The following is a 24,436-nucleotide window of genomic DNA, read 5'->3' on the forward strand; positions in this document are numbered from 1 at the left end:
CGTTATCAGCTCTGCTGTGGCCCGTTGATGTGGGCCAAGTGAATAAATAGAGAGAGAAACCAGTGTGGTCCCATGATTCCTAGTGAGCTGTGAAGGAATTACATGTAGAGCTCACACGCCATGTCACATACACACAAAAACACACATTTTCACACCCTTACTGCATGTCCTTGCTGTCTCTAAATACTGAATCTAATTATGACTGTTTATCACCAGCCACTCAAGCTGACTCACTGCAGAGCACCATACTGTGCATATGAACACACACATGCACACAACACTGACCCTCCCTCATACACACACATGCGCACACTTACTCATACAAGTGCTCTCCCAACCGCACAATCTCACTTCAGCTTTGCACAGGATATTATGAAATCAGCACTGTTGCTGAAACTTAATGAAGGTCTCTGGGAGTCCTCTTTCTCACCCACACACACACACACACACACACACACACACACACACACACACACACACACACACACACACACACACACACACACACACACACACACACACACACTTCACCTTGCACTCACACACTCACACACACATCCTTGTGCCGAAAGCTGAATCTCAGCTCAGTCCCACTCCTCTGCTTCTCGAGCGAGGAGCCTGCTGGTGATCGGACTGTTGCCTGAAGCGAAGAGGCCAAGCCGGCGTTGATTCAATTTTACAGCCCAGTCACCCTATCTGAAGCTCCGATTAGTCAACTGAGGGGGAGAAGGAGAAGAAGAAGGAGAAGAAGAAGAAGGAAAGGAATAGTGATGGCCATGACCGAGATTGCGGAGGATGACCTGGGTGAGATGATGCGCGAAGAAGCGGAGGATGTCTTCTTCCAGGACGGTAAGGCTTGCCAAGGGTCACTTTGTAAAGTGTTGAAGCAGGGGAGAGTGTACAGGTGGGCTGCAGGGCTGAAACGGCTGCTTGAGGATCACAGCAAGGTCAGACTGGTTGGTTTTTGACTTGTGGTAGTGTTGGAGGTTAAGAAGAGAGCAAAGGGATTGTCGAAGTGTGGCCCACAGGGACCTCTTCAGCTGCGTAGGTGGGGCTGTTTACTGCATGGTTAAGCAGGCTCTGATACGCTCCGATGCTAAAAGGGTACCAACAGAAATTGATTTATTAAGAGGGAGAGAAGCTTTAGCATGCCACTAGTTGAAGCCATGTCCAGTAGTTGCAATGATTGTAATAATAAGTCAGGTGTGATATAATTTACCAATGAAAACGTCACGTCCTGTCTCCAGCATCAGGAGCTCTGTGCACAGTTTGTTTATCGATTTTTCAACTTTTACCCTTTTTAGAGAGCTGAAAGCAGCCATGCCATCTGCAGTGTGGGCGTTCTTGTATAACAGGCAGATGTTTTAAGCAAGCATTATGCGCCACAAGAAAATCTTTTCAACATGCACTGTATTTTATTCATAACCAGCTCTAATGACTGGTGTTCAATGTTTTTGCAGCAATTGAAAATGATCCCTCAGGATTGTGACTAAAGCATTATGGGTAATGATGCTTCATAGATTAGCCCAGCAAGTCTATTCCAATACAGTATGATGTGAATTTTGGTCCCATTTACAGTAAAATAGAGGAGGCAGGGCTATCCTGTGAGTGACCGGTCTTTCCAACATGGTTTCCTGTTCCGGATGCTTTCTGTATTTTAGTTAACTTTAATTCTTTGACAGTTGGTTTCAGTTCATGAAAAGTATTTCCTGTGACATTTATGTGCCAAAAAAATATTATTCAGTATTCAAGTGTATTTTGCTCCACCTTATTGTGTCACTACTAGTTGCAATAAACAAGATTGCCAAACTCAAGGCTTAAAAACTGGACATCACAAATCAATGGGCGTCCACTTCTTAAATAAACACTATGTTTGAAACACAAACAGACCAGTGGCAAATGGTCGATTACTCTTTTTATACCAGTTTTGCGACACACAAACAAGCTCAGAATTACACAAGTCGTCTGAGCATGTATTATGTTTTAAACTGCTTATAGAAGTGTTTAATTGCACACAACAGCTTGCATTGTGCACATTGTAGGACATATTTAAGCTCCATACAGGCTCTAAGTGCTCTGCAGCAGCAGCCCTGATGATGAGTGGACAGTGAGCGGGAGGATATTCCCACATATTGCATCATTTGGTGTGTAATGTATGTTAATGCCTCCACTGACCCACTTCTGACTGAGACACACCGCTGGTTATTTGATGTTTCCTTTGAACAATACAGCCAAGAGGTACGCAGCCAGATGATTCTCCACAACAATCCACCCAATCACAGTGCAGAGATCCACTTGGAGGCTGGCCAGCAGGCATCAGTGTGTTTGTTCACAGACTCGGCTGAAGGTTGCAGAATATAGATATTACTTTATTTTCTGTTCTAATTTGCTCTTTGGGTTAGTGATGGAAATTATACTGTGTGTTTTGTGTTGAATATTCAAGCGTTCCATTTCTTTTGGGTGATTAATGCAAATGTACTACTGGCCTATTTTTTTTTGTAAACCATGGTGCGCAAATCTTTGAGTTTTCTACCAATGTAATTTGAGTTCAGTGTTGAATGAACTCAGCTTTAAGTGTAAAATGTGAGAGTTAGCAATTGTGTTCTCAACATAGGGGTCTGAATCCCACAAGGGGTCACAAAATGAATCCAAAGGGGTCGCCAGATGAATACCCCTGTTTGGAAATTTGATTTATGATTCTTTTTTGGCTTTTTTCTAATTGTTGCATATTTTTACAGACATCACACTTTGTATGAATATGACTAAAAGCTGCCTCAGAGTTAATGCAATAAAAAAGGGGTTTCTGTAGTTTATACTAGGTTGTCTGTCTACAGCTGCTGTTCTGCACACTGAATCATGACTAAAGGAGCACTATTTTTGCCTGGCAGTGGAGATGTCAGGGAGCGTGAACTAAGCAGTTACACAGCCACAAGCAAACTTTTTTCCCTTCCATTCCCTGCCTCTTCTCTTCACTCACACTCAGTGGGCCCAGTTCATGTTGTATGAATTAGCAAACAGCCTTGGTTAGCTTTGCTCTGTGGGAACAATGTGTTTTAGTTTCAGTCCTGCCTCAGACAGCGCTCCCTCTTTTTAGTCAAAGCAAAAAAGCAGTAACTTTGCAGTAACATGATTAGGGACCCACAGGTCATGAAATCTGGAGCACATGTTGACCCAGTAGTGCCCTCTGTATTTAGAAATTATGGTTCCCGCATACATATACACATTTCACCACAGGGGTTTGAGTTTACTAAGGTAGTCGGTAAAGAGGGAGGGTGATTTGAGTCTGGATTATAGGGCCAGTTTACCCAGAATACAAATTAAAACTAGAAGGGGCTCAAAGTTTCCATAGGTGAAAAAAAACAAAAACTTGTTGATCCGCACCAAAATGTACTGGGTTCTTATTTGGCCAATGCAGCACCCTTCTACCAAGTTTCATGCAAATCAGGCCAGTATTAATTCTTTAATCGTGGAGACAAACTGGAACACAAATAGAACCGAAGACATGACCTCCATGGCCGAGATAACAACGATTGGAACAAGCAGCTATAAATACCATCCAACTTGAACGGTGACATGCTGCATGACGATGGGATGGTACTTTAAAAACAAAGCCTCTGCTTGTCATCCCTGAAGAGCCCCAAAATCACCAATGCACCAACACTCACCAAAACTGAACGGTTCCATTCAGATCTGATAGAAACTACAGTCACAGCCTAAAGTGCTTTTACACACACATTAACACAAACACAACGCTGCCTTCTTCCCCTGTTATCACACTTCACCACACACATGCCCAGCACACATTTCCCAAGTTCACTGAATGACAAAAGGATATCAGTCAAAGTGCACAGCAGCTTCATTGAGACTAAAATAAACACAATGGCCTCTTTAACTCCTTCTTCCTCCTTATGAGTTATTCAAAGGGCTTGATTTTGTGGTGCTACAGTACTCATGTGGTTCTTAGCACAGTAGCAAGCAGTCTGCAAAAGCAAAGTACAAGAAAGTAGTGTGTCCCGAAGGAAAACCGCAGTTGAAGGGCTTTAATGGCAGTACAAATATATTTAAGTATGAGATTAATGGTGTCATGGTTGGAATGAGGCCTTACTGTTTGGTGTCAAAATAAACCTGTGTTTGACTAACTGGGTCAGGTAAGAGACATGACAGAGCTGCCTTCAGTCAAATGTGAAGAGGAAGGGACACTGAATTCAACACTTAAGGGCCACATAGGAAATAACTCTTCCTTTGAGAGGTCTAATTAGACTTTCACCGCTTTGCAGCTGAACTGGACGCGTGTCATTGAGTTCCTGATGCTGGAATGTTTCGTGCTGTTTATTTTGCAATAGGATGCGTTACGACTCCTCCCCTGACTACCAATTACTTGACAAAACCACTAATCGCTGGGCTCAGCAGCTATTGTTTGTTTGTTTTTTAGTTTGTTTTTTGAAACCTTCTGGCACAATGACATGTCAATCACTCGGATTTAATTGAAGTTCTCCATTCAGTCAAAGTCCCTCCAAAGATTAAGATAATTTCTTAACTACCAAGATGTAGTTATTAGATCAATCCTGAGGGGAGGGGTGCATGTAATGGTTTGAGGGGACAGGACACCTGAATGGTGTTTAAGCTTTGATGTAGTGTTGCTCTTTAAGCCTCCGCTTCAGACTTTGCCAAAGGGGCTTTTCTTTAATGTTCAACAACACACCTGAGATTTAAAGAGGGAACAAATAAGCCAGAGTATGTAAAGGCATGACACAACATGTAGGCTTATTTTAAATAAACACTTAATGTAGGTCTCGTTTCCACAGAGCAACACGCTTGAAACAAGTCGCGGTTGTAGATAGGCAGCATTTCTCAGGAAATCTAAGAAACAAGAGACAACAATACAAAGAAAACAACATTACATAAAGTATTATGGCTGCAGTTTTTAGTTGGTTATTCTCAAGAAAAAAGATATGATTAAATTGAACCTAAATTAAACTCAGAGCTTTTTAAATTGCAGCAACATAATTATATTTAATTTTAGGGAGAATGTGACATCCAATATGAGCTTTGAGGTGATGCTGATGACATGAAATGTATCTTACTGTTACTGTACAAGCTTTTAACTCTTGCCAAGAGGGTGAAACAGAGGACGCGCACACACACACACACACACACACACACACACACACACACACACACACACACACACACACACACACACACACACACACACACACACACACACACACACACACATACACACACATACGGACATCAGCATGAGCTCGCGGAGTAGGCTGCAAGACAAGAAGCCAGGTCAGATTTCACAAATCCATTTCTCTCGCTGTCTCTTGTCTGAACTTGCCTTGTGAGGCCAACCCAGGAAACTGTATCCTCCTCTGAGCTGCACGGTGCCCACCGAGGCTCAGGATCACAGAAAGCCGACGGGAGGGGGCTGATCTAGAGAAACATCTGAAGGTTTAGTATGTAGAGATACAAAAACGAATCGGGAAAGCAGTTGGACAATATTATTATTATTATTAGAGACATTCCACCTGCATCTGCTTAAATATATCTGCTTAAAACGTTGTTTAATAATATTTTAGCTGGTAAGATGTAAAGAACAATGATTTGGTTGTATGGGGGCAGCAGAATTGCCTGGAAAACATTATTGGATGCTTACTCTCCGTTATAACGGCAAGTTCAATGATACAATCATACAATTTCTACAGGTGCAAAGCCTTGTGAACATAGCTCTACTTTTATCATATGAAGACTTTACATTGCTTTGACTTCAGCTATGAATTGCTATCCCTGCAGCGGTTTCAGGCCTGGAGTGTTGCAGTCTGACCGGGGGGTAATTTGATTAATGTTCATTGCTGTCCGTCAACTTTCTGTACAATTTTGTGGGTGATAATGTGATTTGGTGGAAGTGCATTTCTGAGCTGTTGTGGACATATAGGAGAGGAGGGGCATCTTTAGGGCCAAAGAGTTCACTGCTGGAGAATGAGATAAACCTGACCTGATCTACTTACCCTACCATACGCACACACACACACACACACACACACACACACACACACACACACACACACACACACGCCCTGACCCACTCCTCTGTTCTGTAACCTGTCACACACACAAGCATTGTCTTCCATCCTCAACATGCACACCTTGGCCCACACACCTCCACTGTCTGGCCACAGATGTCGTCTCTGCAGCATCACAACACGCTGAAGAACACGACAGCGTTGTAGTTTGTGCGTCAGTGGATGCTCTGTGTCGGGAATAGCTCTGACCTGAAGGGACCCTCAGTAGCTGGAATATAACATCACATCTCCCTGTTTCTGCATCTGACAGTTGGCTCCACTGACCTACTTTTGCCAATGGACTCAATATATATTTATTTTTTCAGTTTTCACTGACGGAGTAGAACAAATAATAAGATGCGAGGCTAAACGACGGGAAAATATAGATTGCATTTTGGAATTTAAGGTGAATTATAAATGGTGCAACATCTTATAAACCAGATGATATACGATTTATTTTGTCTGTAGGTGTAAACTTGTCTTTTTTTTGGTCACATATGTTTACATGCTGCTTATATCTAAAATGGTACTTTCACTGTACTTCTGACCTTTCCTTTACAATTCAAATGTGGTTACCATGACAATCCATGCTGCGGGCACCACTGGGCGTGCTGGTTTACACGTTGTGGTTTGGAGCGTCTCACAATGAGGTAATCCTGTTTACATCAAATGTAACAGACCACCCATGACTCTTCACAGAGGGCTGACCTGGGGGACTTTTGGAGATCAAGTCCTGCTGCTTACCATGGCAGCTGGTCACAAGACCAATACTGTTTATTAAAATGAAAAATCCACAACATTTTGAAGCAGATCGGAATCAGAGGGCAGATATAAACATTATTTTTCACTTATGGATAATTGTATTTACCTGGGTTTTTTAATGTTATGCTTCTTTATATTTTTACTCCACTATATTTTGAAAGCCAATGTTGTGTTTTTTACTTCACTAATAGATAAACATATTGACACGTAATTATAGAAGGTACACAGCAGCAGTATTTACTAGTAATAGTATTTAAAATTAGCTTCACATTTACCAGCTTTGATAAACGCAATGCATCAATATTCATAATCCAGTGATTAAATAGAAATATTCTGAAATAAGCCATCAGCTACATTAATTAATACAGATTAAGTAAAATATGTGTGTACTTCTTACACTACTGGTGAGGTCACCATTGAGATGGTATTGTTGGCCCCCACCTACAGCCTGCAGACCTCTGACGTGTCCCAGAGACCCTCAGGGCAGAGGCTCAGCCACACACAACCTGTCATTACAGAGCAAAGGAGCCCAATCATGGAGCTGTGCCACAGGGCAGCCAAACCTTCACACTGAAGAGACACACAGTATAAAATGCAACTTTGCACAGGTAGATAAAGTTTAAATGTATAATACAGTAGTCATACTTGTGTATTTAAAGCCGCACACAGACGTTTTGTTTCTTGTCTGAGCTGTAAACAGAGAGCAAGGTTTAGTTGACAATTTTGGAATTTCACTTGGATTCAAGTTAAGCATTTACAACTGGGGAAGTCTGACAATGAGTTGACCTAAACAGGGTGAGTAACCGGAGAAGAGGCGGCATTTTGAGTACCTCACACTCTCACTCTGGCATACACACATGGTCAGCTGTGCCTGTACATCCGTTCGCCTTGATCTCCCTGCCCTCGAGTCATGTGGCCTCGTCATCCTGTTTTAGTTGTCAAATGTTGTCAGGCAGAGACGAAAGCAATGTTTAGAGAAGATACAAAGAAGTAGTAGGATAAAGATTATGAATGAAGGACATACTAAATGCTTAACTGGATAACACATAAGAATTGGTGGAAGGGACACTGACTGAAAGTGTTGCAATGCCACGCTTCATGCGGAGCAGGAGGTCGGTGGTGTTGACCAGCAGCAAATGTGGCTACAGAAGGAAAGGACTTTCTCTGCTGGGAGGTCAGTGGGGGATTTCATTCATACCTTCAAATATGAACGGGTTTATGGATGAGCACACTTACCTGGATACATACTGCTTAATGTTCCCATTGATTCACAGTTATGGTTTACAGTGAGAGAGGGTATCTGAGTGGGTTTTACTGAAGGTCAAGAATATTCTGCAACAGTTGCAATGTGAAAATTCCTTTTTGCCAAAGTGTATTTTAGCTTTAAAATCAGGTATTAGTATCTATACCAATATACATATGTACTCAACAAGGCTCTAAAGCACTTTTTCCATTCTTTCAATGTGATTTCAAGTTTGGATCAGGAAGCTGGACAATTAAGGTTGTGAAAGTTCTGATCTTAAATTAATGAAAAATCTCAAGGTTTCACTTTGTTCCCAACTCAGTATGTGAGCCAGTGATATTTCTGCTTCCTGAAAAAATGCTTGAAAGGATTATAGCTGAGGATGCAGATTAGCTAAATTACCTGTTGCTGTGATTTTGATTGACACCTGCTTTAAATAGTTATGTGTTGGTGTGAATGTGTGTGTTTGCACATGTGGTTGCAGGTGTGTGTAAGTGTGTATGTTCTTGTCTTTCTGTGAATGTGTTTGTGCGCTGGTCTTCAGTAAATATAGCCGCTAGTCAGGGGCTGCTGATGACAGCCGCAATTACAGACTGAGCTGTTCAGCAGCTGAGAGTCAAGGCGGAAGAGGGAGCCAGGGGTGTGTCTGCGTGCGTATGCCTGTGCATGTGTGTTTATGCATGTGTGTGCGCGTGCGTGTTAGCACAAGCTGAGGATTTTATGGAAATTTTCATGAAGCATTTCATAGTGGAAACTAAAGAGGAAGTAGGTTGAGTGTGGTTTTACATTTTTTGGAGAGTAATGTTTGATACTACGGTTGAATAATGACTTTTCCAAAGACCATTTATCAGTGAACCAATCAGAGTTAGTTAGAGAAAGAAAATGGGATGGAGAAGGACTATTGGGTCAGTTTGATTGAGGTGTGACTGAATACATTGACATACATTCCTCAGATGGCGAGGCTCACTGACAGCAGAACGTGGAGAAACTGTTGACTTAAAGGGAGTTGGTATAAAGATGATGTTAATAGATCCCAATAGTTTTGAAAATATACATGCTTTCTTATCGAGAGTTTGTCAGAAAATGTATATGACTTTCATGTTTTTCTATTAAGTTAAAGGCTGCCAGCACATCTTGTCTAATACTTACACTACTGGAATCAGGAGGTCATAGCTAGCCTGGCTCTGTCCTTCTACAAACGTCTTTAAAACTCACTAATTAACATCAATCAATCTCATTTGTGTGATACGTACGCTCCAATATTTAAGTGTCAATACAACATGTTGTGGAGTTAAGGTGGGTTGTGTGCAGGAGTATTTTCTTGCCTGTGAGGTTTTCAGGCAACCAATGGCCCTCAAGACAGTCTCAATGTTCAGTCAGAATCAGAACCAGATCAATATAACTCTGATCAAGAAAGTAAATGAGCTTATTTCACAAAATGCTGATCTATTCCTTTTAAGGGGTGTTAGGAAGGGAGACTATTGTTTACTGCATTTTGTTTCAACCCCTGCCTACGGTATCTCACTACAGCTTAATTCCCAGCATTGAAGCCACATATAGATAGCTTTTATTTTCTTTGCCAGCTTTTCTTATTGATTTCAAACCAACAACCCTCTGAGGAGAGCTTTCTCCTTGCTCTTATTTTCTGAATATGGTATCCTTTTTTTTGGCACTTTGTCAACAAAGATAATTTCTGTTGTAATAGGAACAACAAAGCACATTTTCTTGCCAATTCTTTACTTGCACTAATAAGAAGGACCAGGGGTGACAAAACCTTAAACCACCCCTTTAAACAAATCATACCAACACGTCATTATGAAATCTCTTCCTCTACTAATACCAAACTGATGGATTAAAAGGGACAAGCCATTTTCTGCTCCCTTTGCTTCTTGGGAGGGCGAGATGAATTGGATTTGTATGGACTCAGCGGAACAGCATATCCACTTATGGAAGACAATTATGCTGGCAGGAGCAACTCAAGATTTGTCACTCTACATAAGACCAAGTCGTCCCACAAAAATGTGTCTTAACAGACCTCAAACAGCACCACCTGTGTGTGTTTCATGCTGTTTGTTGCTGCTGAAGATAGAGGTGTTTGTGTTTACATGGTTCCCATTAACGTAACTCAATTTGTCGTGGGAAAGCAATCGCTGTAAACGTACTTCAGACGAATGGATTGGAAAGGCAATTTTGAAAAAGCCTCCGTTGTTAAGCTGTGTAATCACAGATAATCACACCATTATTTTCACAACCTGTCAATACATCTACGAGGACAAATAAAACTTATTTCATGTACTGGTAAATCTCTGCCGAATGGGGCAGGTCATACTCAACCTCTCGGATAACATTCAAGTGAACATGAAAGGTTTGAGTTTAAACCAACAAGGCTGAAAGGATCAGATGTCTCTCTCTCTTCCAAAAAAGGCCCTGCTGCTGTCCAGAGTACAAGGTCGAAGAGAAATGCTCGAGACAGTTCATAGGGTGACAGCTGGTTAAATTTGGAGTTCAGGCGTTGATTTGCCCTGCAGGCCGGACTAGTGTACATAAAAAGAGAGAGAGAAGGACCAGCTACAGCATGTGGCAATACATTACATACTTGAATGCACCGTGAGTGGGTGCAGAGCTTTAAAGAGGTCATGAACTTCATATTTTTTACTTCAAATATGACCATTTCGAAGTTTTAGTTGCCCGAAGTGCAGTTTACACTCCACAGTCACAGTCAGTTACACATTTCGCTGTTTTGAATAGCCTCAAAGGCCTATACGTTTTGTATTAACTTTTTTCACCATGCACAAACACATTTTTACACAACTGATTAACATGTGAATGTCAGATAAAACTGAAACTCATGACCTCAATGGATGTTTCTGTGTGTGAGACAGAGATCACATTCATGAGAACTTTCTAAAGCTCAAGACCTTTTTCTTTATGTTTCTTCACAATTAACGGCAATAAATGATGACTTGAAGTGCGAGATACATTAGGTATCTTTACTGTTTAAGTGCAAATTCAATCACACACTATCACCTTTGCTGACATACCGCTTAACCTGTTAATAAAGATATACAGGCAATTTATTTTAGGCCTTTTATTAAAAAATCAAAATAATGAATTATATTTCTAATTTAATCCTCGTTTTATTTACATTTTATTTTCTTATTTATGTATTGATAAATCTGAAATGAAGACCTATAAAGCTCCTCTTATTTTATTGTTATGGGACAGACAGAGACAAAGAGATAATAGACAGGCCATACTCGAAGCTTGATTCATGCTATTCCACACACGCGCGCGCGCACACACACACACAAAATAATCTGACCCCGCCCCCTCCCCGTGACATCCCTCGCCTCTGATTGGCTCTCCGTTGTTCAGGCGGAGCGCCGCAAACACAAACAGGAATGTGAGTGAGGGGCTCAGTGTTTGCTCTGCCGCTGCATCGAGCCTCATCGGGGAACAGACGTCCAACAACCATCGCTCATCCGGGCGGCTGGCTCATTATTGTGGGATTTTCATTTTTTCTGAATTACATCACGAACAGACGCAAGGCATTTGGCGACGACTCACTTTCTCTTTTTTTATGAACGCATGGATGGAGAGGCGCAGGTAGAAGCGCAGAGACGCCACTGAGGAGCCGATACTGAAGTTTTGCAGAGGTTTGTGAAACAGCGCCCTCAGCCACTTTATAAAAGCTAAAAACGGTCAAAACACCGGCTGGTGGGGTGTGAAGGGCTGCGCTCATTCAGAAAACTACTCCTTTCTCTTAGCTGTGGGGGAAAGCGTGTTCTCCGGGGCAGTGGGTTAGTGGATCACAGCGATGTGTGAGCAGAGTTCACCAAAGATCCTTCTCACTGCAGGGTAAACCCACATATACCAGAGATATTATCATTTTAAATCAAATTTTATTGCTGAATCATCGACTTAAATGTAGTTACAACAACAACTCTGAGTAGTGCAATGTTGAATCCATATCCATATGATTACACCTGGTTTTTAGGGATGCTTAAACATATAGGTGGAAATTGGCTTAATGATCTATGTTGTCATAAACACAAAAGGTATTTCAGTCAATTACAGAGGTTTGGAGCATGCAAACCCTCTAAATATGTGTTGCTTGCGTAATCTGTGTCAGTCCCTTTGACAGATGATGTGCTGTGAGTAATGCCCAGCCCTGAGGTCATTCTGTGTTTCTGGAAACAAGTTTAAATTGAGGGGAAATGTTGTTTTGATGCTTCTGGCAGTGTGTTTGTGTGAGTGTGTGTGTGTGTGTGTGTGTGTGTGTTTTAACTTGTGGGTGTATATCCTACTTTCCTAATAAGTGCAAAAGGACACACACCCACAGACAGAATCAGGTCAGTGATTTTAAAAATGCCCTTCCAGTTTTGTTGAGGATGGAGGTCAAAGGGCATCAGTCTTTTGTCATGTATTGTACAGTGATACCACCCACAGTGGATCTGCCAGCTGAACCAGAGTAGCAGTATTGAAGCGAACTGTCTGTTTTCAGTGAGCAGCCGACTGTTCATATCTCCAGTCGTTCAAAGCTTCCTACCTTCCAGATGGTGTGCCTACCTAGGGACAACTGTGAATTATTTGATATTTTAAAATCCCATTCTTTTTCAAATCCTGCCAAATGAGCTGCAATATTTTTTTAAGCAGCATGTCCTCAAAGTCGATCAAAAGCTATCACAAGTCCTCATTTCTCAGCCAGTTCCAGTACACATAGAAATTAAAACAAAACAACAGGAAAATGTATCCCCTTAATAAGCATGCAGCTTGTAGCGAGGATTTTCCCCAGACTGTTCATTCTGTTTCTGAGAAAAAAGACATTTTCTTCAGGGCTAAATGCTCTTTCAGTGTTGTGCCAGGCTGACTTTGATATGGTTAAGTGGAAGTGCTTTGCTCCCCTGCCAGCCTGTTTGGGCCATGGCTAAGCTGTTTGAAGGGGGATGGAGACGAGGGGTAGCAGCGTGTTTGTGCCAAGCTGAGGCGGGCTGCAGGGATGCTGGACCAGCGTCTGTTCCCAGACTCCACTCACCTTCTCTCATTTTAACCAGACGCTTTTTATTCCCTGCATCTGGTCCCTCAGTCCCAGCCTACTTTCTTTTCACTCCTTCTTTGCACTCTCATTCTCCATCTTTGACTTTCTAGGTCTCCCTTATACACACACACACACACACACACACACACACACACACACACACACATACACATACACATACACATACACATACACATACACATACACACACACACACACACACACACACACACTCATTTCCTCCCCTTTCTGTCCAAAGTCTCATTAAAGGAATTATGACTGTGTGGTTTGGAGAAAAATCAGACGCTTGGTTGTTTGGTTGGGTTTTCCCCCGAAACAACTTAAACGCAGTCATGCAGATGAACTGAATGTGATTTTTAGGAATATCAGCATTACCTAAGAGGAAAAAATATATACCTTTTTCATATTAGAAAATAAAATACTCCATTTTTTCTAGCTGGAACCATACTTTAAGTTCAAGTAAGATTATTCCATTAAGGAGAGCATGATCCATTAGTTCATTAATTCAGAAGTTGTGGTAACTCAATCTTTAAATAATGGCAACAATTTTGACAAAAGCAAACAGTATGTGAATTAAATATTGTTTGTACAGATATGCATGGTTTCCATTAATGATCTTCTGACTTTTTCTTTAATGCCATCACTCTCAAGTAACCTTATTGGTCGTCTTACACAGCTAATTCAATAGAAGAATTATGAAGGCTCTGGAAAAAGCAAAACAAGGATAATAAATATGACGTGGAGGGGCTTTGTGCCAGCAGCCCTGATGAAGACTTTCATGCTTTAAAGTCTATTGACGTCTCACACAGCACTTGACCTTTTTCTTCTCCTCAAGAACACCCACTTGCTCTTCTTGGGAATATGCCTGCCTCCCTGTGTGTGTGGGTGGCTGTGTGCAGCATGTGTTTTACGCAGATACATATGTCTTTCCATCTGTGAGCGTAAGTGTGGTTTTTTGGGGGAATCGCAGGCCTTGCATTCTTACAGGAGGAGTGCCTCCTTAAAGTTTTCACAGCTGATAGTTATTTCATAAGGCGTGTAGGCTGCAGAATTTTAAAGTGGGACGGGTAGAGAAATTATTTGGTTTGGAGGTTTTCTGACGCATTGGAGGCACTGAGAGTTAAATGATAAAAACTGTTTAAATTATGAACTCAAACCTCCTGCTGAGTTTCCATGATCCAGACATCCAAATTTAACTCGACCCCCAGCCTGAGTCTGGGAAGCTGCTTTGATATAACTTGCAAAAAGTAGATTTTGTTCTCATTCTTTGATGAAACTTTAATGTTCCCTTTGGGGAAATTGGGTCAGTCTCTACACAAATATAGAAGACAGTTGTTTCGATATGTCTGTCACGGTGCCTAAAAACGTGTAGAAACTAAGTTTGCTCTCAGATCTTTTTGTTTGGAGACAAAGTGATTCATCTTGTGCAGAGCTGTCCTGCTAAACCTCCATTTAGATTGTTTTTTAATGACAGCAAATAAGAGGTCTGCTCTGAGCCAGAGGTTATCTGGGCTCAAGACGGTGGTCTGGCCTTCTTCGCCTGTCCTGACACGTCCTATTCTAAAATCACAGCCTCTTCGGAGGGGGTGGGAGGTATTTTTATATGTGTTGGGAATTTCTGGTGTCAAATAGGTGGGTTGTGGTTGTTATCCTGGGCTTAAGTGGTATGTGGAGGGAGGGGCATATGTAGGGAGTGGAGGGTTGACTGGGACAGTGGAGACGACCAGCTCAGAGGAATGAGGCAGGCCGTGACTCTGGGGAGGGGAACCGAGGAAAAAGAAAAGAGATGAAAAAGTTTCTGTGTAGTATTTTAGCCAAACTAGCAGCATGGGAGTGTTGGTCCCTCCTTTCTGGTCAAGACCAGAACATGGACTTCCAACAGTTTATACAGACCTTCATGATTAAAGTGCTTAGACATGAGAACTGTGACCAAAAGGAACAACAGTTGTTAAGTGGACAACGGGAGGTCTACTCTTATTCCTTTTATTCCAAATTAAGTAAAAGTAGTCCAAATAATCAATAATATGTGATATTGTAGTGTTTCAACATTGTACTTTCTAAACATCAATATGTAAGCATTGTCATTGTCAGCATGTTACCATGGCAACCGTGGCATTCAGAGCTGCTCCTGTTGTCTTTTCATGTTTTTCTAGGTGTGAGATGAAAAGCAAACCTTGCTTTTGCTCGTCTATCCTCACAGGCCCTCTGCTCCTTATATAACCAGTGCTCTCAGCTGGGCAGCAGTGAGAGGAGCTACAGTAGCACGATGCTCACTGAGGGCCGTGCAGCGTCACCACAGTCTGTCGCTCTCACTGCTGCTGTGAGTGAGTTAGGATATGAAATGTATAACAGTTAGTATATCGCATGAAAGCCAGTATATCCAGACTTCACAAAAGTACACACGAATATGTGTTTGTGCCAAGTGTAAGTGTGTAGAGTTGATTGTGTTTTTTTGTTCTCTGCTGACCGCATGAGTAAGAGTCAGTGATGTATGAAAAATGATAACCGGAACAATTATGTGCAGCTAATGGACTAATGAGTGCCAAGCTCTGTGTGTGTGTGTGTGTGTGTGTGTGTGTGTGTGTGTGTGTGTGTGTGTGTGTGTGTGTGTGTGTGTGTGTGTGTGTGTGTGTGTGTGTGTGTGTGTGTGTGTGTGTGTGTGTGTGTGTGTGTGTGTGTGTGTGTGTGTGTGTGTGTGTGTGTGTGTGTGTGTGTGTGTGTGTGTGTGTGTGTGTGTGTGTGTGTGTGTGTGTGTGTGTGTGTGTGTCGGGGGTTGCTAGTCCACCCTTGGGTTTTTCCATCTTTATTATTTAATTTTCTCGATCACTTTCATTTTGTACTTTCCTCCACCCGCCTCAGTTTCTTACAGTCCCTTCCCATCTGTCTGCCCCCCCCCCACCCACACCCCTCCTTTCTCTACACTCCTCCTGGATACAGACGGAGAATTTATGGGTGGGGGTTTGAACCCAGCCTCACCCCCTCCCCTGTTGTCTCTGAGCAGATCAGAAAGGCATTCTTGGTGTGTGTGTGTGTGTGGTGTTGCCCATTAATCTCCCCTCCAACTGTGTGACCATGCTATGAGGGGACACGCATGCACCACATGCTCTACACTGGCCATCATGTGCAACACATGATATTTGACACACACACACCCACACACACCTCTGGCCAGAGCAACTGGGAGCAGCATTTTGATTGCCATAAGCGTTTTAGCGTTTTAAGCTGATAATCTGTCTGTTTGGGTATTTGGTGCGCTCCCTCTACAGCGTTCAGCAGCTGGAAGAGAATTATTGGTTCACCATGTCTGTGTGTCGTGAGGATTTTATGTCTGTCTGTTTGTTGTTTGTTTGTTTGTTTGTTTGTTTGCCAGAGATCGACATACTGAAATCATGTTGGTTCCTGTCCCATCCAGTGCCAGCTGTGCTGACAGTTTTCTTCATAGATACTCAAATAAGTTGTACACATGCTGTCAACATTGTGATGATGGATCTCTCAGCAAACTAATCTTTTCCTCCAGCCCCTTTTGACTCCTGTGTCCTCTGCTTCTGTTTGGTATTTGTTGTCCCTCGCTGTTTGTGCAGATTTCGTCTTATGATAACATATCACTGAAATGTGTTGAGAACACATTTACACGTCCTAGAGCTCTTGGCCCCTTTTGAACATTTGTGTTTTTCTTACCCTCACAAATTTGAGTTTTCGTAGGAATTGGAAGTGGGTGTTTTTGTTACCCAGCTGCCTTGGAGTGGCCATGACACCAAGCAGTGGGATGACATAGGAATTGAGGGGGAGAGAAGAGAGGAGGGATGAAACTGCTCCTTTCGACGTGAGGGGTGTTGTTGCTAGGATGATGTTCTCTCTTTAAACTGCTTCTCTTCCTTCAACACAATATGTGCTTAAAGGTCACTGTTGCCCTGTGATGCTTAATTTTAAAGTCTAAATTGATACGTTGATTTGAAAATGAGTCTTTCTTATTGTTAATAATGTTTTTTTCTTGCTTTTAGAGGGTTCTGTACTAGCGACATGGGTCAAACAATGGAGACTTCGATTCTTTAATAGAAAGCTCCAGTGACCAACAGGGTATTTTTTAGGTTGATGCATCTCTAATGCGAGTATAAGAGCTTTTCCTCGTTTGCCTCTTTCTGAATCTCTTTGGGTCTTAAATGCTTAATGACAAAAAAAAGTAGAGAAATGCTCGAAAACACCTTGGGTTCTGGGAACATGCAATATGCATTTGACACTCTGGATGTGGTACTACAGGATGGAGGTGGATCCCTAAATGTCACATCACACTGGAACATTGCATTTGTATTGCAGAAGTGTCTTTCTTTACCTGTCTTGTAAAGATAAAGGTCAGATTTGAAATGTGGTTGTTCTCATAAAAGAGCATTTCAAATTTAAAGGACCAATAAACTGAAGGCGAGTTGTAATGGATATAAGACTTTTGGTATTTGCTATACCAATGTCCTGCACGTGATGCACCTGAGGCCTTTTATTGTAGGTGGACAATTTATCTTTTTTGTGTGATCATTAGACCTTAAATCATGCTTGTGATTCAGTTACACCTCCCCAGTAACCACTTCTGCGTATAGGCTACATCACACTGGCACTGTGAGTGTCTCTTGACCTTTTCTGCAAGTCCTCCCTTTTCTCCCTCTCATCTTCCCTGCTTGGCCTCGGTCTTACACTGAAGATAAAAGCTGACAAGCCATAAAAAACAGAATCAAGAAGGGACGTAATCCATACAGGAGAACTCAGTGTGACCAGATGTTGGATACCAGTGTTTGAAGTATGTGAACAGCTGTGTGTCTATGGCCGGGCTTAGTGAGTAGGCAGGTGAGTGAGTTCACTTGATTATCAGCTTTTTAAACAGCGGGTGGATGACATTTATCTGTGTCGTTATAACTGCTTATCTGAAGCGTCATCCAAAGATGTACAGACTTGTTTGTTCTTACTGTCGTTTTATGACTCATCAGGCTTCTGTCCTTGTTGTCTCCGACTTTGTGTTTCTAGACTTGCTGTTTGTGTCAGCTGTTTCGTTCACTCTTATCTCATCGAAACTGGGCCTACTTCCCTAATCAAAAGTATTAACACCAATTTGAACATTAAAGTAGTGACTGAGCTCAGTTTTGTGTACATTTTTGATGCATTATGTTTTGAATTTGAATTGTAATGATCCGCAAGTGGCCATGGTAGCAGAGCTGTATAATTGATTTAATTTATCCTTTCAGTGCCCGGCTCCCTGCTGCGAATTCCCCCAAACAGCGTGATAATCGCCGCAGTTGGTTGAAATATTTAACACAGTTTAGGGGGAAGAGAACAGTTTTACCCTACGGTGTTTTTCTCTGCCAGGAAGATCTCATTTAAGGAAGATGTGAAAGTGTGTCTTTCTGTCATTTTTCCTTTCTTGCCCAACCGCTTTGTAAATAGTTTACTGTTTTTATAACATCATGGTAATGGCTTAGTCAAAGCGGCAGGAGGAATGAGTGGCACAGAAATTCACCGTGACTGCTGTTTGTGAATCACACCCAAAGTGTTTATTGCTTTGCTGGTGAGGGAAAGTGTGCATTTAAGGTTTACCGAAACGGATAAAACCAAGAAAAGCTTTTGAAACAAAAGACATGAAGCAAGCGGAACATGAAGTAAGCCATAGTATGTTTGTTTGGCGGCCTGATTATGCAATTGTAGTATAAATTGCTGTATCCTGAATTTAGAATTAGCCCTTCTATTGTCTTCCTTTTCGGACAAGTACAGCTTTCTCCTGAAGCCAAGGAGCAAATCTTTCCAAGTTATTGTGACAACAAGCTGGCTGGTTTCCCATGGTCAGCTAATTTACACATAGCTGTATAACACTCTGAGCCTGTGTTATCATAGTAGCAGCTATCAGTGAAAAGAAGGCAGTCTTTCTTTTCCTGCTAAAAATAACAAATGGAGCTGAAATAACCAGTGAAATCCTGTTATGGTAACTGCATTCCAGCGCTGCAGGATAGGTGGTCACTTTCAATCACAGGCTCACATGGACAAATCAAAGAGCAAGTGGGGAACTGGTTCTCATGCTGGACCGGATGCAGGGCGATGCTAATACTGTATGTCATTCAGACATCCATCAAAGCAATATACACATGACACACTAAAGAGAATAAGAGAGTGGAGGAAGAGGATTAGAGGACACGCTTTGAAAACAAAGTCCACTTTGAAATACTTGTATTAGCTAAGATAAAAATAGATATTGATGTGATGCTTGATGTGACACTGCAGAACGAATTCCATTGCATCACTTCTAGGATGTTTTATTGTGTCTTTGAATGAATGTCCTCTCTATCTGTACTTCTGTGTCATAATGCTGTTCTCTCTTTAGAATGAGACACTGTGTCTAAACTAAGATGACAATTGATAACATTGTCTGACTCCTGATGGACAGTCAAAATTAGCATAAAAATAAAAGCAAAAAAACAAATATACCACCTTTTTTCTTCGTGTAATTTCTTCCTTATCAAAATCTGATGCAAAGAGTCCTGTTGAAAATCTGGATGTATTGAGCTTAGCTGATTCAGCATCTAGGCCTAGATCACCAGGAATCAGTTGGACCAATCTACACAGGAACAAACTACTGTTCAGGCTTTCTCATTTTGAAATCTGGACATCAGTGCACTCCACTGACAATCTGTGTTTGGTCCTGCTGTTTTATATGTTTAATTAAACATAGTTTGTCTGTTTTTCAGCAGGATTATGGAGAAACCTTCTGGCCCGTTTAATGAAACTTGTTAGAAGGATGTAGCACAGGCAAAGTATGACATTTTGGAACAGATTAGAATCACAGGGCGGATACACTTATAAAACCCCCTTTGGTTGAGGTCTGCGCTCTCAGATTAACCTTCTAGTTGCTTTATTGTTTATAATCCCTGCAAAGCAGCACTGATACCGAATGGATCATCCTGGTTACACAGTAGTGATGGCTGCAGCATTTAATGACTTTGTTGTCAGTCAGTGTGTTGACACTCGGTCAGCAACAGACTTATCACAAGCTGGTGTTTAAAGCTCCTGTCTCTCAGCTGCTACTACACTGTCTAATACGGTGATACATTTCATAAAAATAATCTTTCAATCCATTGATCTCAAAAGTGCATATTTTGGTTTGGCTTACAGTTCTCACAAGTGATTACACGCTGCTCCCCGCTGCTGAAATGTCAGGCGCAGCTGCCTGGGTGTAACTTCAGTCCAGACACGCCTCAGTTAATCTGGCCAACTTTACATTTAAATGCCACTTCATGTGCTGGCCTTAATTTGTCCTGCATGCACTGCACTGCCTCACAAGGACACAGATGACCCATAATTAGAATTGAGTGACTATAATAGCAACACAATGATATCTTGGGGAATGTGAATGTACTTACAGACACACCGGGCTGTAAAGAGCAGAAGGTGCTTTCGAATGCCGGGGAAATGTCCAACATGATGGCTTTAAAGTAGGAAATAAAGAATGATAATTACACATACTGATTTAAAGTGGCGCATAAATCCATCCCTTGCCTGAATACCCCATATATAACAAATATTTGATGATAATGTGTCAGATTGTTTGCGTGTGTGTATTTCTGCAGCTCATTGGCACTATTTCTGACCTGTCTCGACTTTTCGTGTGATGGAGCTGTCACTGGCCTTGGTTCAATTTCCACACTTTGGTTTTCTCATAACAGTCACGTCCCCTCTGTAGAGGATCCAGTTCCCAATCTGTCTTGGTAATAGATCAGATCAGATGACTGAATTCACTTTCAGCTGATTTTAGGTAATTGTTTCTAGACTTGTTTCACTTTGACCTAATAAAACCTTGGCTGTTTTTTTATGTTAAATCATTCGTCATGGGAGGATGTCTGAGATCAGAAGATTTTGATTATCTGGGTCAGGATTTCAAGCGGCTTGATGAATTTTGGACAGATTAGGACCTGATAAGCAGGGTGATGCATAAATGAACAAAAAACATTCTTCCAAACTGTATTTTGGAGAACTTATTCATTCTTACCAAGAGTGGGATGAGAAGAATAATACCACGATTGGTCTCTACGGTAAACACTAAGCCACTGCTAACAGACGGTTAGCTTATAGCTTCATTTAGTCGATAAGTTGTTTACAGCTTTTTAAGTCTGATTGACCAATTTCCAAGAAACTAATGAGTAAATAAATCTCTGATCAACAAACAATTGTACAGTAGCAGTTTCGTATTGTCTTCATTAGTATATTGTTCCAGGTTGTCCATGAGCATGAGACAAATATCTTGCCAAATTCGGTCGGTATTTCTTATCATCTTATTAATTTGTGGTTGCTTTAGCTGTCTTGAAATGAGTCATCAGGTATTGAGTCTCTACACAGTGACAGTTCTGTGTTTTTGTCAAATGTTTGCGCTCCTTCAGGAATTTTCCCCCTTTGTGGCCGTTGAAAATGAATGTTACAGAGAGTCATTGTTAAAGATGACTATTGACCAAGCCATTGATTCTTTCTGTACCTGAGGTGTCATAGCTGCATACCTGCATCACACAGGATGTGTTGACATCTCAGTTCTGCTCATTGTTACTTTTGTGTGTTTTGTCTGTGTGATGGGATGACTGGAAGGACAAGCCGGTCACTCTTGGTCTTTAGTCAGAGTGTAAAAATGTAATTTATCAACACTTTGGTGACTGCAGCCAAAACAGGCTCTCTATTCGCAGGTTCAAAGCTTTGGGTGAATTCCTCACTGTCATCAGGTCAAGTTATTTACGTGTGTGTGTGTGTGTGTGTGTGTGTGTGTGTGTGTGTGTGTGTGTGTGTGTGTGTGTGTGTGTGTGTGTGTGTGTGTGTGTGTGTGTGTGTGTGTGTGTGTGTGTGTGTGTGTGTGTGTGTGTGTGTGTGTGTGTGTGTGTGTGTGTGTGTGTGTGTGTGTGTGTGTGTGTGTGTGTGTGTGTGTGTGTGTGTGTGTGTGTGTGTGTGTGTGTGTGTGTGTGTGTGTGTGTGTGTGTGTGTGTGTGTGTGTGTGTGTGTGTGTGTGTGTGTGTGTGTGGAATGCTGATACCGATACCCAAAGAGAGGCAAGTTCCCACCTGTCAGCTGACTCGAGGAAGTTGTTTACAGGGTTATTTAAATGGATAAGTAGTAATAAACTTGTATGAACTTCACATAATACATCATCATATCAATTTCAACAATTTATATTAACCACTAATGCTCCAAACCTTAAACAGATCCCTCCTCCCCTTTTAAGACCGTGTTTTTTTTACAGAAACCTTTTTGGTAAAGATGAATAAGCACTCTCAGGAGAAACTTGAACATTTCCTCAATCCTGATAATGGGGTCGGAGTTATTCTGCCCTGTAAAAGCTTTAAATCCTGAAGTTAAAAGATACATGTTTTCATCTTTCTGCTATATAGGAATTTATAATTACATTTGCATTTGCACTTCTTTGGTGTCACCTTTTTTATAAACATTCCTGTGCGGTGATCCTGAGCCTGCAGGCAGATTTGTCATAGTTGCACACTTCACCTGCAGGGAACTTTGGTTTTAAAACATGCTCTTTTCAAAACGGTCACCAGGTTAATGGGACACGTGATGAAAGCTGGTTTAAAATGTACTGCCTTTCATCCCGTATGTAGCACGTATATGCATGCATGGAATTATGTAGACTGTAATCTGTAAAGAGTTGAATTTCCATGATGTCTTGCTGCAAGTTTTATATCTCATCTGGTTTTTCTGAGGAAATATTCAGAGCAACTTGATTTCCATGCATTGGTTTTGTAGTGTCATATGAGCATGCTGAGTACACCAAATTAAAGCTACCGTAGTTTCTATTTGACTGTGTTGTGACACTTGAGGCCCCTAACAAGCCGATGTGCATATGTTATACAAAACCAAACCCTACCAGGTTTCATCACTCTTGTTTTCAGTTGACAACAGGATTACAGGACAAGAAAAACAGAAAGAGATAATGTATTTTTTTGGCCCAGGGATCGTAGCCTGCAGCCAGTTTTATCCCAGTTTGAAGGAGCACCAGCAGTTACCCTCCTCACTGAACCAGTTCACAAACATGGACTGATCAAGAAATAACTGAGCAGCTTTCAGGCACACGCTTGCAACCTGCAGGGTGTGTTGGAACATGCTAGTCCTTTTCTACTCATGTAAACAGGAGATCATCACTGAAATCTTTCGGATTTGTTCTGTTTCAACAGACGCCTGCTTGTTTGTATCTTGTAACTACACTGCCACATCTTTTTATACACTTCTCTCCTGTCAAATCCCTCCTCATCCCCTGGCTGCTTTATTCTTTAATTTCCTCCTATTTTTATCTGCACTTCCTGACACATTAATTACAAAGAACCAAAATTAGAAAGGAAAAGACAATAAAAAGTGCTCTTTTGGTGACATTTAAAGCAGCATCTGTAAAAGATCTCAATAAAAGAAAAACATTTTCCCAAATTAGGATTGGTGCTTTAACAGTGTAGGGCCCTGTAACACGACGGGTGTGTGTCCTACTTCTAGGCAGTTGGCTCATAACCGTTGTTTTACGTAACACACTTCATCCCGTTTTTTTTGTGCTGTTGCCATGGCGAGGCTAATTTATACAGGCATTAAAAATTAGGCTCCTGTTCTTAATATGCAACGCTGGCTGAAGCAGTTTTTGTTACACATAAATACACTCTCATGCACACTCATGGAATGGGTTCACACAAACACACACTTATACACACTCATGCATGGATTATTCAAGAATTAAGTTAGTGTGTTTTGTGAAGACGAGAAGCTCAGAATGATTGATGTGATTGGTTTCAGCTGCATTTACTAAATTTAAGTCGTAAAGCTAAACATTGCTTCTCTTACTCGCCTCTTTCTCCTAGTCCTAGGCTCCTGTTTGTGATTGCTGTAAAAGTTAATCACGATAACACACCTCATCAGTATACTTCATGAAAACAGGTAACGTTTCCAACCTGTTTTACATCAATTTGTGTAGAAAAGTGACAACGAGAGTCATGCTCCTGTTGAGGAGATAACGGGGACCCTGGTGGGAGAAATGTTTGGAAAAATCAAATATCCGAATCACCTAAATATAAACCTAAACATGAATTTATGATTTCAAAAAAGTTCTGTAGTTAACCTTTGAGTGTTCTTTGTTGGATAGTTTATTCTGTGGCTGTTTATGTTCTGGAGAAACAAGAGTGGAGTGTTGTGATGGTGCTGCTGTCATGACATCCAAAGTGTCAGGCGGCACATCTTTTTGGAACATTGCTAATCTACTTTCACAGTCACAGAAAGTGAACCATGCAGAGGTGCATACATAATTGA

The 24,436-nt window shown here is 41.4% G+C and overlaps 1 protein-coding gene across 3 annotated transcripts in view; it reads left to right on the forward strand.

Annotated features, from left to right (window-relative positions):
- The first annotated feature begins 529 nt into the window (after nt 1–529).
- The window catches only part of ripor2 (RHO family interacting cell polarization regulator 2), a 50,471-nt gene continuing 26,564 nt past the window's right edge, over nt 530–24,436 (forward strand). For 2 of the 3 annotated variants that reach the window (XM_063899707.1, XM_063899709.1), the window contains exon 1: nt 530–849. In XM_063899707.1, coding sequence (XP_063755777.1) covers nt 771–849 — 79 coding nt within the window. In that variant the 5' untranslated portion in view covers nt 530–770. Of the gene's footprint in view, nt 850–11,496; nt 11,733–24,436 lie in introns of those variants that run through there. The other variant, XM_063899708.1, reaches the window with a different exon arrangement.

Source organism: Eleginops maclovinus, chromosome 13 (assembly GCF_036324505.1).
Source record: "Eleginops maclovinus isolate JMC-PN-2008 ecotype Puerto Natales chromosome 13, JC_Emac_rtc_rv5, whole genome shotgun sequence".
NCBI lineage: Eukaryota > Metazoa > Chordata > Actinopteri > Perciformes > Eleginopidae > Eleginops > Eleginops maclovinus.